The 14,753-nt window shown below is 36.0% G+C and overlaps 1 protein-coding gene across 4 annotated transcripts in view; it reads left to right on the forward strand.

The window, feature by feature from the left end:
• LOC135691025 (FH1/FH2 domain-containing protein 3) overlaps positions 1 to 11,745 on the forward strand; it is a 43,381-nt gene extending 31,636 nt beyond the window's left edge. For 3 of the 4 annotated variants that reach the window (XM_065208751.2, XM_065208749.2, XM_065208752.2), the window contains 13 exons: positions 1,199 to 1,236; positions 1,937 to 2,138; positions 2,781 to 2,926; positions 3,299 to 4,398; positions 5,114 to 5,278; positions 5,647 to 5,949; positions 6,438 to 6,599; positions 7,412 to 7,527; positions 7,748 to 7,822; positions 8,238 to 8,295; positions 8,598 to 8,756; positions 9,118 to 9,490; positions 9,996 to 11,745. In XM_065208751.2, coding sequence (XP_065064823.2) covers positions 1,199 to 1,236; positions 1,937 to 2,138; positions 2,781 to 2,926; positions 3,299 to 4,398; positions 5,114 to 5,278; positions 5,647 to 5,949; positions 6,438 to 6,599; positions 7,412 to 7,527; positions 7,748 to 7,822; positions 8,238 to 8,295; positions 8,598 to 8,756; positions 9,118 to 9,490; positions 9,996 to 10,093 — 2,995 coding nt within the window. In that variant the 3' untranslated portion in view covers positions 10,094 to 11,745. The remainder of the gene's footprint in view (positions 1 to 1,198; positions 1,237 to 1,936; positions 2,139 to 2,780; positions 2,927 to 3,298; positions 4,399 to 5,113; positions 5,279 to 5,646; positions 5,950 to 6,437; positions 6,600 to 7,411; positions 7,528 to 7,747; positions 7,823 to 8,237; positions 8,296 to 8,597; positions 8,757 to 9,117; positions 9,491 to 9,995) is intronic. The other variant, XM_065208750.2, reaches the window with a different exon arrangement.
• Positions 11,746 to 14,753: the final 3,008 nt, after the last annotated feature.

The following is a 14,753-nucleotide window of genomic DNA, read 5'->3' on the forward strand; positions in this document are numbered from 1 at the left end:
CTGTCCCTGCACTCATCTTTTTTAATACGCTTATTATCATTGCTGGAAGGGAACTCGTGAGTTTCCTTTCCTCCTTCGCAATACCAAACGTTTTGTTGGCGACTGGTACAATCTTTAATGAAAAGTCCTTGGTAGTTAAATTTCTTTTTTTAGCTAAACCTAACACCCTCAGAAAATGTTTTAGTAAGCTGGGCTTTTTAACACTCCAAATAGGCATTTTGCTGTTCACAAAAAGCTTTGGACTGTAACTGTTCCTACTGGGTCTTATTAAGCTTTTCAGCTTTACATCTTTTTAAGTGAATTCAAATGAATTGCGTGTAAAATAGTTTTAGATGAGTGGCATTTCAAAGCCATTTAAAATTTGAACACAGAAACAGTTCTACCAGAATGATCTCTCAAAAGCCAACATTGATTTCGCAAATAGCAGGGCTTTTAGTAGCTGTTCTATGAATAGGATTTCGATACTCAGAAAGAATGTATTGTGACCCACAGAACACTTTTTAACCCTCAAAAGACTATATTTTTCTTTTACGAAAATAGTCTTGAACATTTATAACACGATTGTATCTCTGTGTTGTGTTTATCTTTGTTATCTTTTTGCCACTATTTTCAAGTTTCAGACCTAACAAGTGTCTTCATCACAATGCAATATAATAAACGCAATAAGTAAATCGCATTAATTAGTGCATTAACTACAATTCGAAACATTATGTAAATATTAAAAAAAACTGCCTGAACTATCTCCCCAAAAAGGGTCTTCAGTTTGAAGATGTGTTCAATCGTCTTTCCTTGATACCAAAATATAAACTCTGTCAATTAACTGAAATGAAAACATTTAAAGATTGATTTTACATGGCTACACCGAGTTTTGAAGGGTTTGAAATACATTCTTGAAATTATGTTTCTATTCAGGTTACACTCTTGCCACCCAGGGAACCCCCCCCCCCCTCTACCATTTTTGTTCTGAGTAACCCAAGGTCTCGTTCGAAGTATAACGATGATAGTGATATTATTCTCCTGTAGTAAAATTATTCTGTGTTTGCTGACAAACCGTATACCTTGTAAGTCTTTAATTGCAGTGGGTGGTATGTGTTGACATGTAACCCTAGTAGGGAAACCAGTAATTTTCCTTGCTCCTTCATTGATTGGTAATTTTCACGTGTAGAAGATATATACTAATCACATTTCGTTTTCCTAGATCTCGTCGCAGCAAAGGATCAGGACACCTGGACCTTGGTAAGTTACCGGTAGCTTTGTCTGGTATGGCCTCGTCTGTGGCTAAAATGCAGTGTCCTACTGAAGTTACTTTGAGTTTAGTTGTTAGTTAAGCGTAAATCAAAGTTTACGATTATATCACGATTATACCAAAATTATATTATATATTATATTATTTCCTTTAACTCTCCAAGAAATGAATTCTCGAATGATGATAGTGTGGTGTAGTCGTAAATTGTCATACAGACGAGTAATCTCAACAGAAACATTAAGTACTTTCAACATTTGTGAATGGGTTGACTACGTTTCTATCGGCGTTAAGCAAAGTGTGAGCTTTGAAATGGCTTATTGTTTAAAGAAAGTACAAGATGTAGTTATGTGCGTTTTTCGCTTAGTTTTTGAACATTTCAACACAAGATAATCCACCAGTGCCGTTGCATTTTGATGACCATTAAATTCTTGTTGTTGACATTGTCTAGCACCCGTCAAACTATTGAAATGTCCTGCAGATCGGTGAAGCTTTCACGTTTCTTTGCCAATGATATCTTGAACTTCAAAAATCTCTATAAAGCAGTGTTTATGAAGTTAGCAACCTGCCAACCCATGTCATGCTATAGAGAGAGTTTAAAGGAAGGGTACCTCGTAATTGTTCATCTTCTGCACATCTCAAGTAGCCTTGTGTTCACTTGTATCAGAGAGCGTTTTGTATTTTCCATCATAGATCCTTCGTATCGGCGAAAGAGTAGGCGCCATACTAGTGCTGCACGCAGTGAACAAAATTCGGCTCCAGACCTCAGAGTCATCAGCAATGGTCCATCGACAGTGGCTGAAAAAGTTCATGCTGAGGATCAACAACTATCGAAGCAGATGTCCTGTTCTTCACCCGAGCTGGACATGAAAGCGCGAAGAAGGCAGCAAAGAAGGTGATTCCCTCAGGGTTCTTTGCTAATGCTTTCAGGGTTCTTTGCTAATGCTTTCAGGGTTCTTTGCTAATGCTTTCAGGGTTCTTTGCTAATGCTTTCAGGGTTCTTTGCTAATGCTCTCGGGGTTCTTTTCTAATGCTCTCGGGGTTCTGCCGAAGAATAATACTAGAGCAAATGATTAATGATTAATTATTTTTATTTTTCTGGAATGATTATATGCGGCTTGAAAATCCAAATTGATTTCTGTACTGCTTCGGCATTTAAAACAATCAGTGAAAACTGGGATGTCTCTTGCATTTTTTGCTTCTCTTTGACTAGGAAAAAGTCAGTGGATCTTTCAGTCTAGTGAAAGATCTTCAAATTTGTATGTATCTGAACATTAAGAGTGAAAAGTACTATCCGTGCTCAGAATTTTATTCAGTTGCAATTTCATTCAAGTGCATATCCATTTCCTTGTCTGTACTAGAAAAATTATCCTCGTTTTTCACATTTGTTTACATTTCCTTGTCCAATTGGTTCTTTTCGACTTGAATGCTGGGAAGTGTAAGATTCGTAACTTTTGCGCTTTGATTTACGGCTCCTCGAGTAATTGAAGAATAAAAACTTTAAATATGGTATTTGAGCGCTGTTTTGGATTTTCAGGGAACGTCGATTTGGAAAAATGTCGCAGATTAACTCTGGAGAAAGCTTAGACACGGCGGATGAATACTCAGCATCAGAACGAGATCGAAAACACTCCGAGCCAGATCGACGCCTTACACTGAAAGAGAGACAAGCACGAAAATCAGGTATGTATTTCAATGACCTTTTACTGCAAATTGCTAAGTATCAGAATGTTTATATACTTTTGCATAAGTTGGCTGTTATTTGGAAATATGTCGCAGAATGCTTTAAAGGTCTTGGTTTATTAGCAAGTGGAAGGATATTTTCTGGGCCTTTTTGCGAGTGGAAATTATAGGAGGGAAAGGCTAGTACAATATAAGTGCAGCAGCTCTTTATCAAACAGAATTCATGTTGGGTTAGAAAGGGAGACACGATTGTTGCTTGCTGTTTTGATTAGAGAATAGCAAGATATTTTAAGGCTCATACTAATACAGCCACCAAAAGCAGACACAGTGCTGCAATCTATTTGACACGTACCATGTATTTTTTCGTTTCAGGCGAACATTCAGAACCTACATCGCCCACTGGAAATGAATTGTCACCGTCAAAATCTGTTGAGTCCCCACGAAGTCCAAAGATTAACATGAAACAACGATTTGAAGTTGACGAACAAACGGAACGAAGGCCCCTCCGAGACCGATTGGCAAGTTCGCATAGCAGTAACGACAGCAAGGAATCAGAGGATCCCCCGAGATTCCGTCGACGAGCACATCGTGGTCACCAACAAGATGACCCGAATGCTCCGCCACAGGGGTCACTGCAACGTAAACAAAGCTTGACAGAGCAGGGAGACTCAAAACGAAAAATGTTACGAATGTTTTACGGCCAATCTGTGGAAAAAACAGATATGGAGTTAGCTAATGAAAATGGCGTCATCAAATCCCCGGAAGTAACTGAGAGTATACGAGAAAGGAAATCAAATTTGACAAAATCAACATCAAAAAGTGAAGATGTAGAAAAGAAAAACGTTGAAAATCTTGAAGATATAAGAGGCAATGTGCAGTCTGTTCAAAATAAACTGATATCCAGACCATCGACTGATTCTGAAAAGCAAGAAAACGTTAAACAAAACAGCGAGAAAACAAGCATTCTTTCCAAAGTCAAAAGCGTCATTACAAAACCGTTTGAAAGCTCTTCGTCAGCTGCAGAGAAAGCGAAACAAGAAGCGGGTCGTAACCAAGAAGAACTCGAACTTGAGTTACGAATATTAAGGACTAGACCGCTTATTATCGACCAGTTTGATTTCTCTGACCTGAAAGATGAAGATGACGAAGATGCTTTCGGGCAACCTAAGGTTCTTCATTCTGCGACGGATGGCCCCCCTCTTCCTCCGCCACCACCAGGCTTCCCAGGTGGGGCACCACCGCCCCCTCCTCCTCCTGGAATGGGCCCGCCCCCTCCTCCTCCACCTGGCGGCCTTTCATCGAGACGGGAGCCTAGTCGAAAACTCGTTCGCCTGTTTTGGCAAGAGGTTAGGAATATGCCAGTGGCAAACGGTGTTAGTAAAACTATCTGGTCAAGCATCGATCCTGTGGATGTAGATACGAAAAAGCTAGAGCATTTGTTTGAAAGTCGATCAAAAACGGGCACTTTAAAGGTATTCCAGTTTTTTCTTGCAGAATGTTACTAAAATATAATATATATATCTATTGAATTACTTGTCCAAAAAGTATTTTTAATAGGATGCCAGGCAGTTAAAAGCTGTCACATTTAAGAAACACCTTGCTTGTATTAAAACGCAATGAAATGTTTCAGAATCCTTCAAGTATTGAATTGTCATGCAAATACTTGAGTACTCCGGTGACCTAACCAAACGGGTACATGGTGTTCACACTTTATTGGATTCAAATCGGTTCGCTTTTACGTTGGAGCCGTGCTTATTCAAGCTTTTTGCCCCCTTTAAGTGCTGGAATTGAGTGCTCATGGAGATGTAGTTTTTTGCATCTATTCGCTATTTTAGAAACTATTTCGTATTATTTGAAAAAGATGTATTTAGTTTTTCTTTTTTCGCCAAAGTGTTCCGGCTATGACGCCTTTGTATTGTTGCTTGGACTGGGGTTTGGAGGTCACAAGACACTTTTACCTACCCCCGGTTCCTCGTTTCTCATATTTGTATCCGTTTGGAGCGAATCCGAAAAGGTACTCGTTGAAAACTGACCAAGCATATCTATGTTAGGTTTGGTATGGATCCGTGCTAGTGCAAAGGGGGTCCAACTTTTTATCACCTGCCTTTGATTCTTTAACGTTGTTTGCACCTGAATAGCTCGTAAGACTAATAGTTACCTAATCACGACTCATGTTTTTAATTTCAGAGAGTGGAATCAGAAGAAAAGTTAGGGAAAAAAGAAATTAGCGTCTTGCCGCTGAAGAGGGCACAAGCTATCAATATTGTTTTAACAAAGTTGCCACCTATTCGAGCAATCAAACAAGCGATACTTGATATGGATAGTGCAGTTATTGACAGGGAAGGCATCGAGGTGGGAAAAGTTTTTTTTCTTAAAGTTTTAGGCCCATGAAGTGACAATCGTTTTATGCTGAAATCGACTTTGGTTGAACTTACTCTGAAAAGTTCGCCAGTGGGAATGTTTTCCAATGCAAATGTAATTATGATCCATTTTTGGCGATTTTCTTTGTGAATGACGACAGAAAAGATAAACCTTTATTGCTAAGCAAGCTAAAACTGTATAAACCTGTTAATTTAACAGTCTTTTAGCGTTAAAGGGTTCCTTAAACTTTTCCCATTTTTTATTTGGTGGAATTACCATTTGATAAGTTGAAATGCAGGTGTTTCAAGGCTTTTGGTGCTTGGATTTAGCGATTCAAATGTCTTTTGGTTCTTTTGTAGAAAATCATGCAAATGCTACCCACTGAAGAGGAGAAGTCAAAGATTCAGGAATCACAAATGCAGTTCCCAGATCTCCCGCTAGCACATGCTGAACAATTTCTGTTGACTTTATCCTCAATTAATGAGCTCTGTCCGAGGTTGAATCTGTGGGCTTTTAAAATGGATTATGATACTAACGAGAGAGAGGCTGCAGAATCGTTATCAGATTTGAAAAATACAGTTGAACAGATAAGGAAAAGCGTCACATTAAGAAAGATATTGGCCACACTTCTAGCCATTGGAAATTTCCTCAACGGTGTGAAGGTAACAAAACATTTTCCACATTTTCAAATCATGTTTATTTGCTGTTCGCGCCCTTCCACGAAGGTTTCTCAGAATTCGGGGTCGTATCCAGGTTGGCTTTGGTGTCTTAAGTTTTGTTAGGGTTTGCTCAGGTTAATTGAAGGGGTATAAATTAAACCTGCTAGATGTTAGACCTTCAATTGAGCTCAAATGATAGGCAATGAAGTTCATCCATTGATATGTTTTCAGAGCTCAAGCTGTATTACAAATCGAGCTTATATTGCATTTTTAAGTCTCGTATGAAAATACCCAGCTCTTCTTTCAACTAGTTTAACTGAACTTAGTTTCTTTCTTAGGAATTATTGCTGCCCCTTTACTTTTTTCTACGTCTTAGGAACTCTTACCTGATTCTGGAGCAGGTTCATCCCTAAGTAGGTTTCTTTTTGGTTCATTCCATTGACCTCTTACTTTGAATTTCCACCCTTACGCAAGTTAACGTTTTTTTGCAGATAAAAGCTTTCCAGCTTGACTATCTTGCTAAAGTTCCTGAGGTGAAAGACACTGTGCACAAGCAATCGCTTTTATATCATCTATGTACAATGGTTATGGAAAAATACCCAGACACTTCAGATTTATATAGTGAACTTGGGGCATTACATCGTTGCTCAAGGGTAAATGTCTCATTTTCAATTATGTAACTTTTCCTTGTCTACTCATAATTTTGAACCATTTGCGTTCGACGATAGATAGAAGTTATTGGTCAACTTGTTGCCTTTGCTGGTCAACTTCCAATGCTTGAAATTTTTTCGGTTTCTTGAAATTTTGCTTCCAATTGCTTTTATTTCTGTTGAGTGCGAAACACCAGAATAACCCAGTGAAAAATGTTAGAGTTTCATACATATATAATGCTGTTTTTGTTTAGACGGTTGCAATAAATAAGACACATTGGAAAGATTCCTTTCATATAATTTTAGCTACCAGTGGTTGGTAGCTTTGGAATTAGCTTGAAAATAGGATAACATATGCTAAGATCCCGTTTTGATTATAAGACAGAAAAATTACGTTTTCTCATTTTGTTCTTCAATTATGCAAAGGGTTACCGGTTGCTGATTGATAAAAAAGGAACCAATCAAACTGCACCTCATGTTGCTTTTGGTCCAACAGCGGGGTAAAAATTTCAGCTGACCAAAAATTTCTGTCATTACCCAATATTTATTCTCTGAGGAACATCAAACAAAAAGTTCTTCAGTGTGACATGTTATCCAAGCTATTTTCAAACAACATTCAACTTTTTCAAACCTTGTTAGGTAGAGGGTATTTTTCGTCAATATACCCTTGTACTCGCTCTTACCTTGAACCTGACTGACGCCAATCTTCAGAATTCAAAGTGCAATGCAAGAAACTTTGGATATCTTTTTAATCTTTACTGGCAAAACATTCCCTTTGATATTCAATTAATTTTCATTGGCTTTGGTTTTTTCAGGTGGATTTTGACAACATAGCGCAAATACTAAAGAGCCTGGACGATAATTGTAAACGATCATGGGAACACTTGAGACTTATAGCAAAACATGACAGCTCGTCACCTTTGAAAACAAGGTAGCTTTGCACTCATTTAAAAATATTTTTCTATTCAAAAATCACTTTGACAACGGTTGTTGTTGTTGTTGTTGTTGTTGTTGTTGGTGATGGTAATAATGAATTCATAGCTTGGTCCTTTACATAGCTTTTCTAAAGCAGCATAGCCAATCTATCAATGGTCTTTGCAAAAAATAACTTAAATTTGATATTAAATGTTTTTCTTTATTTGTCTTTTCAGGCTCACAGAGTTTCTGGCTGACGCCGGTGAAAGAATAGCGATTCTGAAAGTGGTTTATCGAAGAGTCATTAATAGGTAGGCCTTTCAAACTCTAATTCCATTATCAAGCAACTATCAACTGTTAAAAAGCTGCGTTTTGCGATTGTCCCTTTGAGAAATTTGCGCAATCCAGCAATCGAAGCTTTTTTCTTACTACCCTACAATGATTTTGCGTTCTATAGGTTAATTTTTTTTGCTAAGGAATCGAATAAGGAGCTCATCAATCCTTATTCTACCTGTACTTCTTCGTTAGGGAGATTTTTCTAACCCATGGAGCATTTAAAGCTGGAGTAAAGCGCAGGTCAATCACAGTGCCTTACACAAGTCATCGTTTTGTTGTTAACATATCCAGTATCCCCCTCCCCCTGCTTATTATCATCCTTGTGTATTCTCTGCGGTTGCTGCAAGGAGTTGCAGAATGTATTTTATTTCCAACTTCACTGCTTTTTAGATATAGAAAAATGTTGCTGTTTCTTGCAATGACACCGAAAGCTGCTAAAGACTCAAAGGTAACACTAAAGTGTTTAGCTGAGCTTCTTGTATTATTTCAACACTCTCATATTTTGACCAAAATAATGAACGCCAGACTAAACAAACAAATAAATCTGAAAGGAAAATCTGTATATTTTAAATACTGATAGGCCTACTGAAACAGAATTACGAGCAGCTGAAAAGGTATCCGAGAGATGTGAAGGGTTTTGTTTTTGTTCTCAGTGTCTCTGTTTCTTTTTCACCAAGCTATGGCACTTTTAAGAATTGTTTTGAAAGCAGTTATACATTATTTATCTTGGGAAAACTATTTTTGTTGTAGCCCCATGAATTTTGCAAAGTTATCAGCGAATTCGCATTAGAATATCGAACTGTTCGGCAGAGAGTTCTAGATCAAAAAAGGAAAAAAGAAGACCATAGAAAACGAACGAAAACGCGCGGAAAATTGATAACCGAATCAGGAGCATATGGTAACGTCGAGGTATGTATCGATCTTATCTGCTAGAAGGCCTATACTGAAATTACACTTTATGGCGTCATAGAATGCACTTTTTTGAGGGGCTGTTTCTTCTTTCTCGTTGCATAGTCGACTCAAGTGTGGGAAACACCCATTAGTAGATTTAGACGTCTTTTGCATTGTCCTCCTCTCCATTGTCAGGAGGTCCCTCTTTCCAGCAATAGGTAGACTTTTCTACATTATCAGCAATATGACCATCTTAGTAACCATTTGAAGGACTCTTCTACATTGCACCAATTTGAAAGACTCTCTCACTTTCAATTTGATAAGTAAATGTCAATTATATCTGGGTGCATCTGTGTAAATGCGACTTTTATTCCAATAGCAGCAGTCTTCATCGAATTCGCCTGGCACGACTGCTGTTCCAGTCAACGACCCTCGTAGCAACGAAAGCGTTGATATGGAAGCATTCCATAATGCCTTGGTTGCGGACAACCCAAAAGCTCAATTGAAAAGTCCGCAGAAAACTCGCCAGCGAACACCGTCAGGACGTCCTCATGTAGCGCAGCACAGGGAGAAAGAAAACAACCATGTACCGAGCACCCCAACGAACAATAATAATAATTATACTAATTATGACACGGATGATCAGACAGATCAAATGATGGATTTATTAGTTAAGTCGGCGACGTCTGCGGACAAAAGAACACGAATAAGAAAAAATAGAGCGAAGGAAGGAAAAACACCGAGGAAATCAGGTTTGTGGGTTTTGGAAGTTTATTCGCAGACGTTGGATCGAACAGCACGATCGTTTTTGGCCAGGAATCGTTCCCATTGATAAAGACTTTGTGTTGTCACTTATTCAAATAAAGATGACCAAATTATTTTTTCTTCAACATTTGCCCTTATATTGTATTGTACCAGCATTCATAGAGGGATGACAGTCCCCATTTTTTATAATTTTTTGCAAAATTTGAAAATTTGTGAATTTCTTTATTTAGTCACTCTGTAGCATTGTCTAATTTTATGACAGTTTGAAATATAAATTGTAAATGAATAAGAAACAGATCATAGAATCTTCATAATTTTACAAATTGTTTATCATCCATGCTTATGATCCATATTTTAATTTTGGCCAAGCGTTAACTTAATCATATGTTGATTTATTAATCGTTGATTGGGCGATTCATCATTGATTCCACCAGGTTACAGTCTATTTCACATTTTGATGTCAACTAAGGTTTTGTTCTTTTCTACTTGTAGTGAGACGAACAAGAACACTGAAGAATGGCCTTTCCCCAGAAGAGCTAGAAGCCTTGCAAGTTCAAGCTAACAAAACAGTGAGGCAGATTCAAGTTTAGAACTTATTTAAATTGATTACATTTTCTGAGAATCCTTCTATTAAGTCATTTTGGATGACAATTTACCTTTGGAAATTTGCAAATTTTACCCTGGACGAGAACTTTTCTCCTTGTGAGAATTATAACTGCTTGACGACAGGCCTAAATCAGTTGAAATGGAGATATTCCATAATAAATTTTAAACCAACACTGAATATTTGTGTAATTTGGACAACATAATAATAATAATAACAATTAAAAAACGCATCATTCATTATTTAGATTTCCATTGGAATCTTACACATCTTTTCTTCATTCAGTTGTATAAAGCTTAGATAAGGACAGCAAAGTTGAGCTGGATTTAATATGATCAAAAGGCTTTGTTGTAGTTGCCAGTCTTTTAGATATTGTTATAGGCTATTTCAATGCTCTCGCTCTGTACCATTAAATATTCCCAGCTAAATTCGCAAAGTCTGATGAACTTTGTTGGATAGTGTATGTTTTGAGCTTAGTATAGTTTATTGCCAAGATTTTCTAACAAAAACAATTCAGATATTGTCAAGATTCATTCTAGTGGGTTTAGACTCTCAGTCACAGTGTTGACAGATTTGATTTTAAAGTCAATCTGTCTCTTTGTGGATTGGTTAACGAGAACAATAGCTAAAACAATAGCCTAAACACGATTCCAGCGCTCCGCCATATTTTTTACAATGCGATAAATTGACGGGGGACTGGAAACAATAAAAAATCCCTTTGTTCTTATAATCAATCAACGTCGTGACAGATTGCCTTTAACACTATTTGTGAAGCAAGAAAAATACTAATTTGTTGATAAACCCAAGACATGGCATTTGACTTAAGCCTACTTGTCAAGTATTTTGTTTGCCATTGCTGGAAACTGTCAGAACTGAACCTATTATTATTAAATATTTAAAGACTTCTAACCTTTTTGTTGCAATTTTGACTTTCAGTGGCACCGCTACTCAGTAAGTGCTTTAATTATGTGTTAGTTCTTGTTCCTTGAATCCAAGATTTCACTGCTCCGCTTTGGTTCAAAGTCACATAAAGCACCTATTTAAAAGCCACTGTAAACCTCTCACATCTTTTAAGATTCTTCAAGGGGTATTAATTGAAATTTGTCATTTTCTAAGTTCAAATTCAGGTAAAATTTGGCATGAACTGTTTCGATAGATTAGCTCTTCACCAGAAAAGACCTTTATCGTGCAGTTGCTGGCTTGATCTCATTTCATGAAGAAAAATCATCAAAATGGTTAATTTATTTATAAATTCTCTCATTTAATGAAGAAAAATCATCAAAATGGTTAATTTATTTATAAATTATCTCATTTCATGAAGAAAAATCATCAAAGTGGTTAATTTATTTATAAATTGAACTTCTTCCTACAGACACTGCTCAGCTACTGCGAATAATAATAAGTTTTGATTAGGTTGCCTGTTTACAATGGCTGTTAACTCAGTTCGTAGCAGTATCTGAAGAAAATAGGAAGTAGCTTTAATTAAATTAAAGATTTTCTAATCGTTCTTAACATGAATTGTTTGTATATTTGTATTTTTCATAAGGTTATGCACGCATTCTGTCAGTTGAGGCGTCAAATTTGTGATCTTTTTTGTTAGGATTAATGTTGATATTACTTATCTGTAGTTCTAATCAATTCATGTTCATTTTATGCCCCTGGTTTACTTTCGATCAACATGCAAATCTTGTATGTGGTATCATGGACGATACAATCTCTGATTTAGCCTTGTCAAATTCAAGGCTATTCCGTATTGTCTTTCTAATCCAACCAAGGTAAATTTACGTTCTAAATGTTGCTGACATAGCTAAAAAAATTGAACATGTAAACAAATTGGTGTGAAAATATTTGAATATTGAATTAACATGACAGATTTTCCCCAAGTGGTCTTAGCTTCCAAGTAAAAAAGCCCAGGCGAGAGGCGATCAAATAAGTGGGTGTTAGATTGGTGCCAATTTTCCACTTGAGTTATTTCTATACATTTTGAGGAGAATGAGAAGTTATGACATTTGGATAATTATATTTTATAATTCTCTACTATAGAGCTTCCGAAAGAAGGCTTCAGAAATGGTATTATTATTGCGAAGCGTCATGTGCCTTTCTCTCAATATGTAAAAAGCTCGTGATTTTATCACCTGAAGTTAAAGAAAAAAGACAGACCCATTTAAATATAGTTCACAACTTTAGCAAATGTTGTTGAAAAACATTTTCAGTTCTTTAAATGACATTAAACTTTTGGCTCTTATGACTTTTTATCATACGAGAGGCTATGGGCTTGGAAAAGACAAGATGTAGGAAAAATGATATTTCTATGGACGCCAATTCTTTAAAAAAATAGTTAAGTGAAGCTTCAAATCAACTGGAAATGCATTGAAATGCTTTTAGAAAGAAATAAAAGGTGATTAAATGCAAGATTTTGATGTTTTGGCTCTTGCGATTTTTCGTCAAAAACTAAGGTTATAGGCTTGGGAAAAAGGGGATTTTTCAGAATTGGTTTTCTTGCAAAAAACGCTCAAAAGAAGCAAAAAATCAACAGGAAATGCATTGAAATGCTATTAGAAAGAAGACTAAAGGTGATTAAATGCAAGATTTTGATGTTTTGGCTCTTGTGATTTTTCGTCAAAAAGTAAGGCTATAGGCTTAGGAAAAAAGGCAATTTTTCAGAATGAGTTTTCTTGCAAAAAACGCTTAAATGAAGCAAAAAATTAACAGGAAATGCATTGAAATGCTATTAGAAAGAAGTCTAAAGGTGATTAAATGCAAGATTTTGATATTTTGGTTCTTGTGATTTTTCGTCAAAAAGTAAGGCTATAGGCTTAGAAAAATGGCAATTTTTCAGAATGAGTTTTCTTGCAAAAAACGCTCAAATGAAGCCAAAAATCAACAGGAAATGCATTGAAATGCTATTAGAAAGAAGTCTAAAGGTGATTAAATGCCAGATTTTGATGTTTTGGCTCTTGTGATTTTTCGTCAAAAAGTAAGGCTATAGGCTTAGGAAAAATGCCAATTTTCCAGAATGAGTTTTCTTGCAAAAAACGCTCAAATGAAGCCAAAAATCAACAGGAAATGCATCGAAATGCTATTAGAAAGAAGTCTAAAGGTGATTAAATGCCAGATTTTGATGTTTTGGCTCTTGTGATTTTTCGTCAAAAAGTAAGGCTATAGGCTTAGGAAAAATGCCAATTTTTCAGAATGAGTTTTCTTGCAAAAAACGCTCAAATGAAGCCAAAAATCAACAGGAAATGCATTGAAATGCTATTAGAAAGTAGTTTAGAGGTGATTAAATGCAAGATTTTGATGTTTTGGCTCTTGTGATTTTTCGTCAAAAAGTAAGGCTATAGGCTTAGGAAAAATGCCAATTTTTCAGAATGAGTTTTCTTGCAAAAAACGCTCAAATGAAGCCAAAAATCAACAGGAAATGCATTGAAATGCTATTAGAAAGAAGTCTAAAGATGATTAAATGCAAGATTTTGATGTTTTGGCTCTTGTGATTTTTCGTCAAAAAGTAAGGCTATAGGCTTAAGAAAAAAAGCAATTTTTCAGAATGAGTTTTCTTGCAAAAAACGCTCAAATGAAGCCAAAAATCAACAGGAAATGCATTGAAATGCTATTAGAAAGTAGTTTAGAGGTGATTAAATGCAAGATTTTGATGTTTTGGCTCTTGTGATTTTTCGTCAAAAAGTAAGGCTATAGGCTTAGGAAAAATGCCAATTTTTCAGAATGAGTTTTCTTGCAAAAAACGCTCAAATGAAGCCAAAAATCAACAGGAAATGCATTGAAATGCTATTAGAAAGAAGTCTAAAGATGATTAAATGAAAGATTTTGATGTTTTGGCTCTTGTGATTTTTCGTCAAAAAGTAAGGCTATAGGCTTAAGAAAAAAGGCAATTTTTCAGAATGAGTTTTCTTGCAAAAAACGCTTAAATGAAGCCAAAAATCAACAGGAAATGCATTGAAATGCTATTAGAAAGTAGTTTAAAGGTGATTGAATGCAAGATTTTGATGTTTTGGCTCTTGTGATTTTTCGTCAAAAAGTAAGGTTATAGGCTTAGGAAAAAAGGCAATTTTTCAGATTGAGTTTTCTTGCAAAAAACGCTTAAATGAAGCAAAAAATCAACAGGAAATGCATTGAAATGCTATTAGAAAGTACTTTAGAGGTGATTAAATGCAAGATTTTGATGTTTTGGCTCTTGTGATTTTTCGTCAAAAAGTAAGGCTATAGGCTTAGGAAAAATGCCAATTTTTCAGAATGAGTTTTCTTGCAAAAAACGCTCAAATGAAGCCAAAAATCAACAGGAAATGCATTGAAATGCTATTAGAAAGAAGTCTAAAGATGATTAAATGCAAGATTTTGATGTTTTGGCTCTTGTGATTTTTCGTCAAAAAGTAAGGCTATAGGCTTAAGAAAAAAAGCAATTTTTCAGAATGAGTTTTCTTGCAAAAAACGCTCAAATGAAGCCAAAAATCAACAGGAAATGCATTGAAATGCTATTAGAAAGTAGTTTAGAGGTGATTAAATGCAAGATTTTGATGTTTTGGCTCTTGTGATTTTTCGTCAAAAAGTAAGGCTATAGGCTTAGGAAAAATGCCAATTTTTCAGAATGAGTTTTCTTGCAAAAAACGCTCAAATGAAGCCAAAAATCAACA

This window comes from Rhopilema esculentum, chromosome 4, assembly GCF_057945365.1.
Source record: "Rhopilema esculentum isolate cy_ngs chromosome 4, ASM5794536v1, whole genome shotgun sequence".
NCBI lineage: Eukaryota > Metazoa > Cnidaria > Scyphozoa > Rhizostomeae > Rhizostomatidae > Rhopilema > Rhopilema esculentum.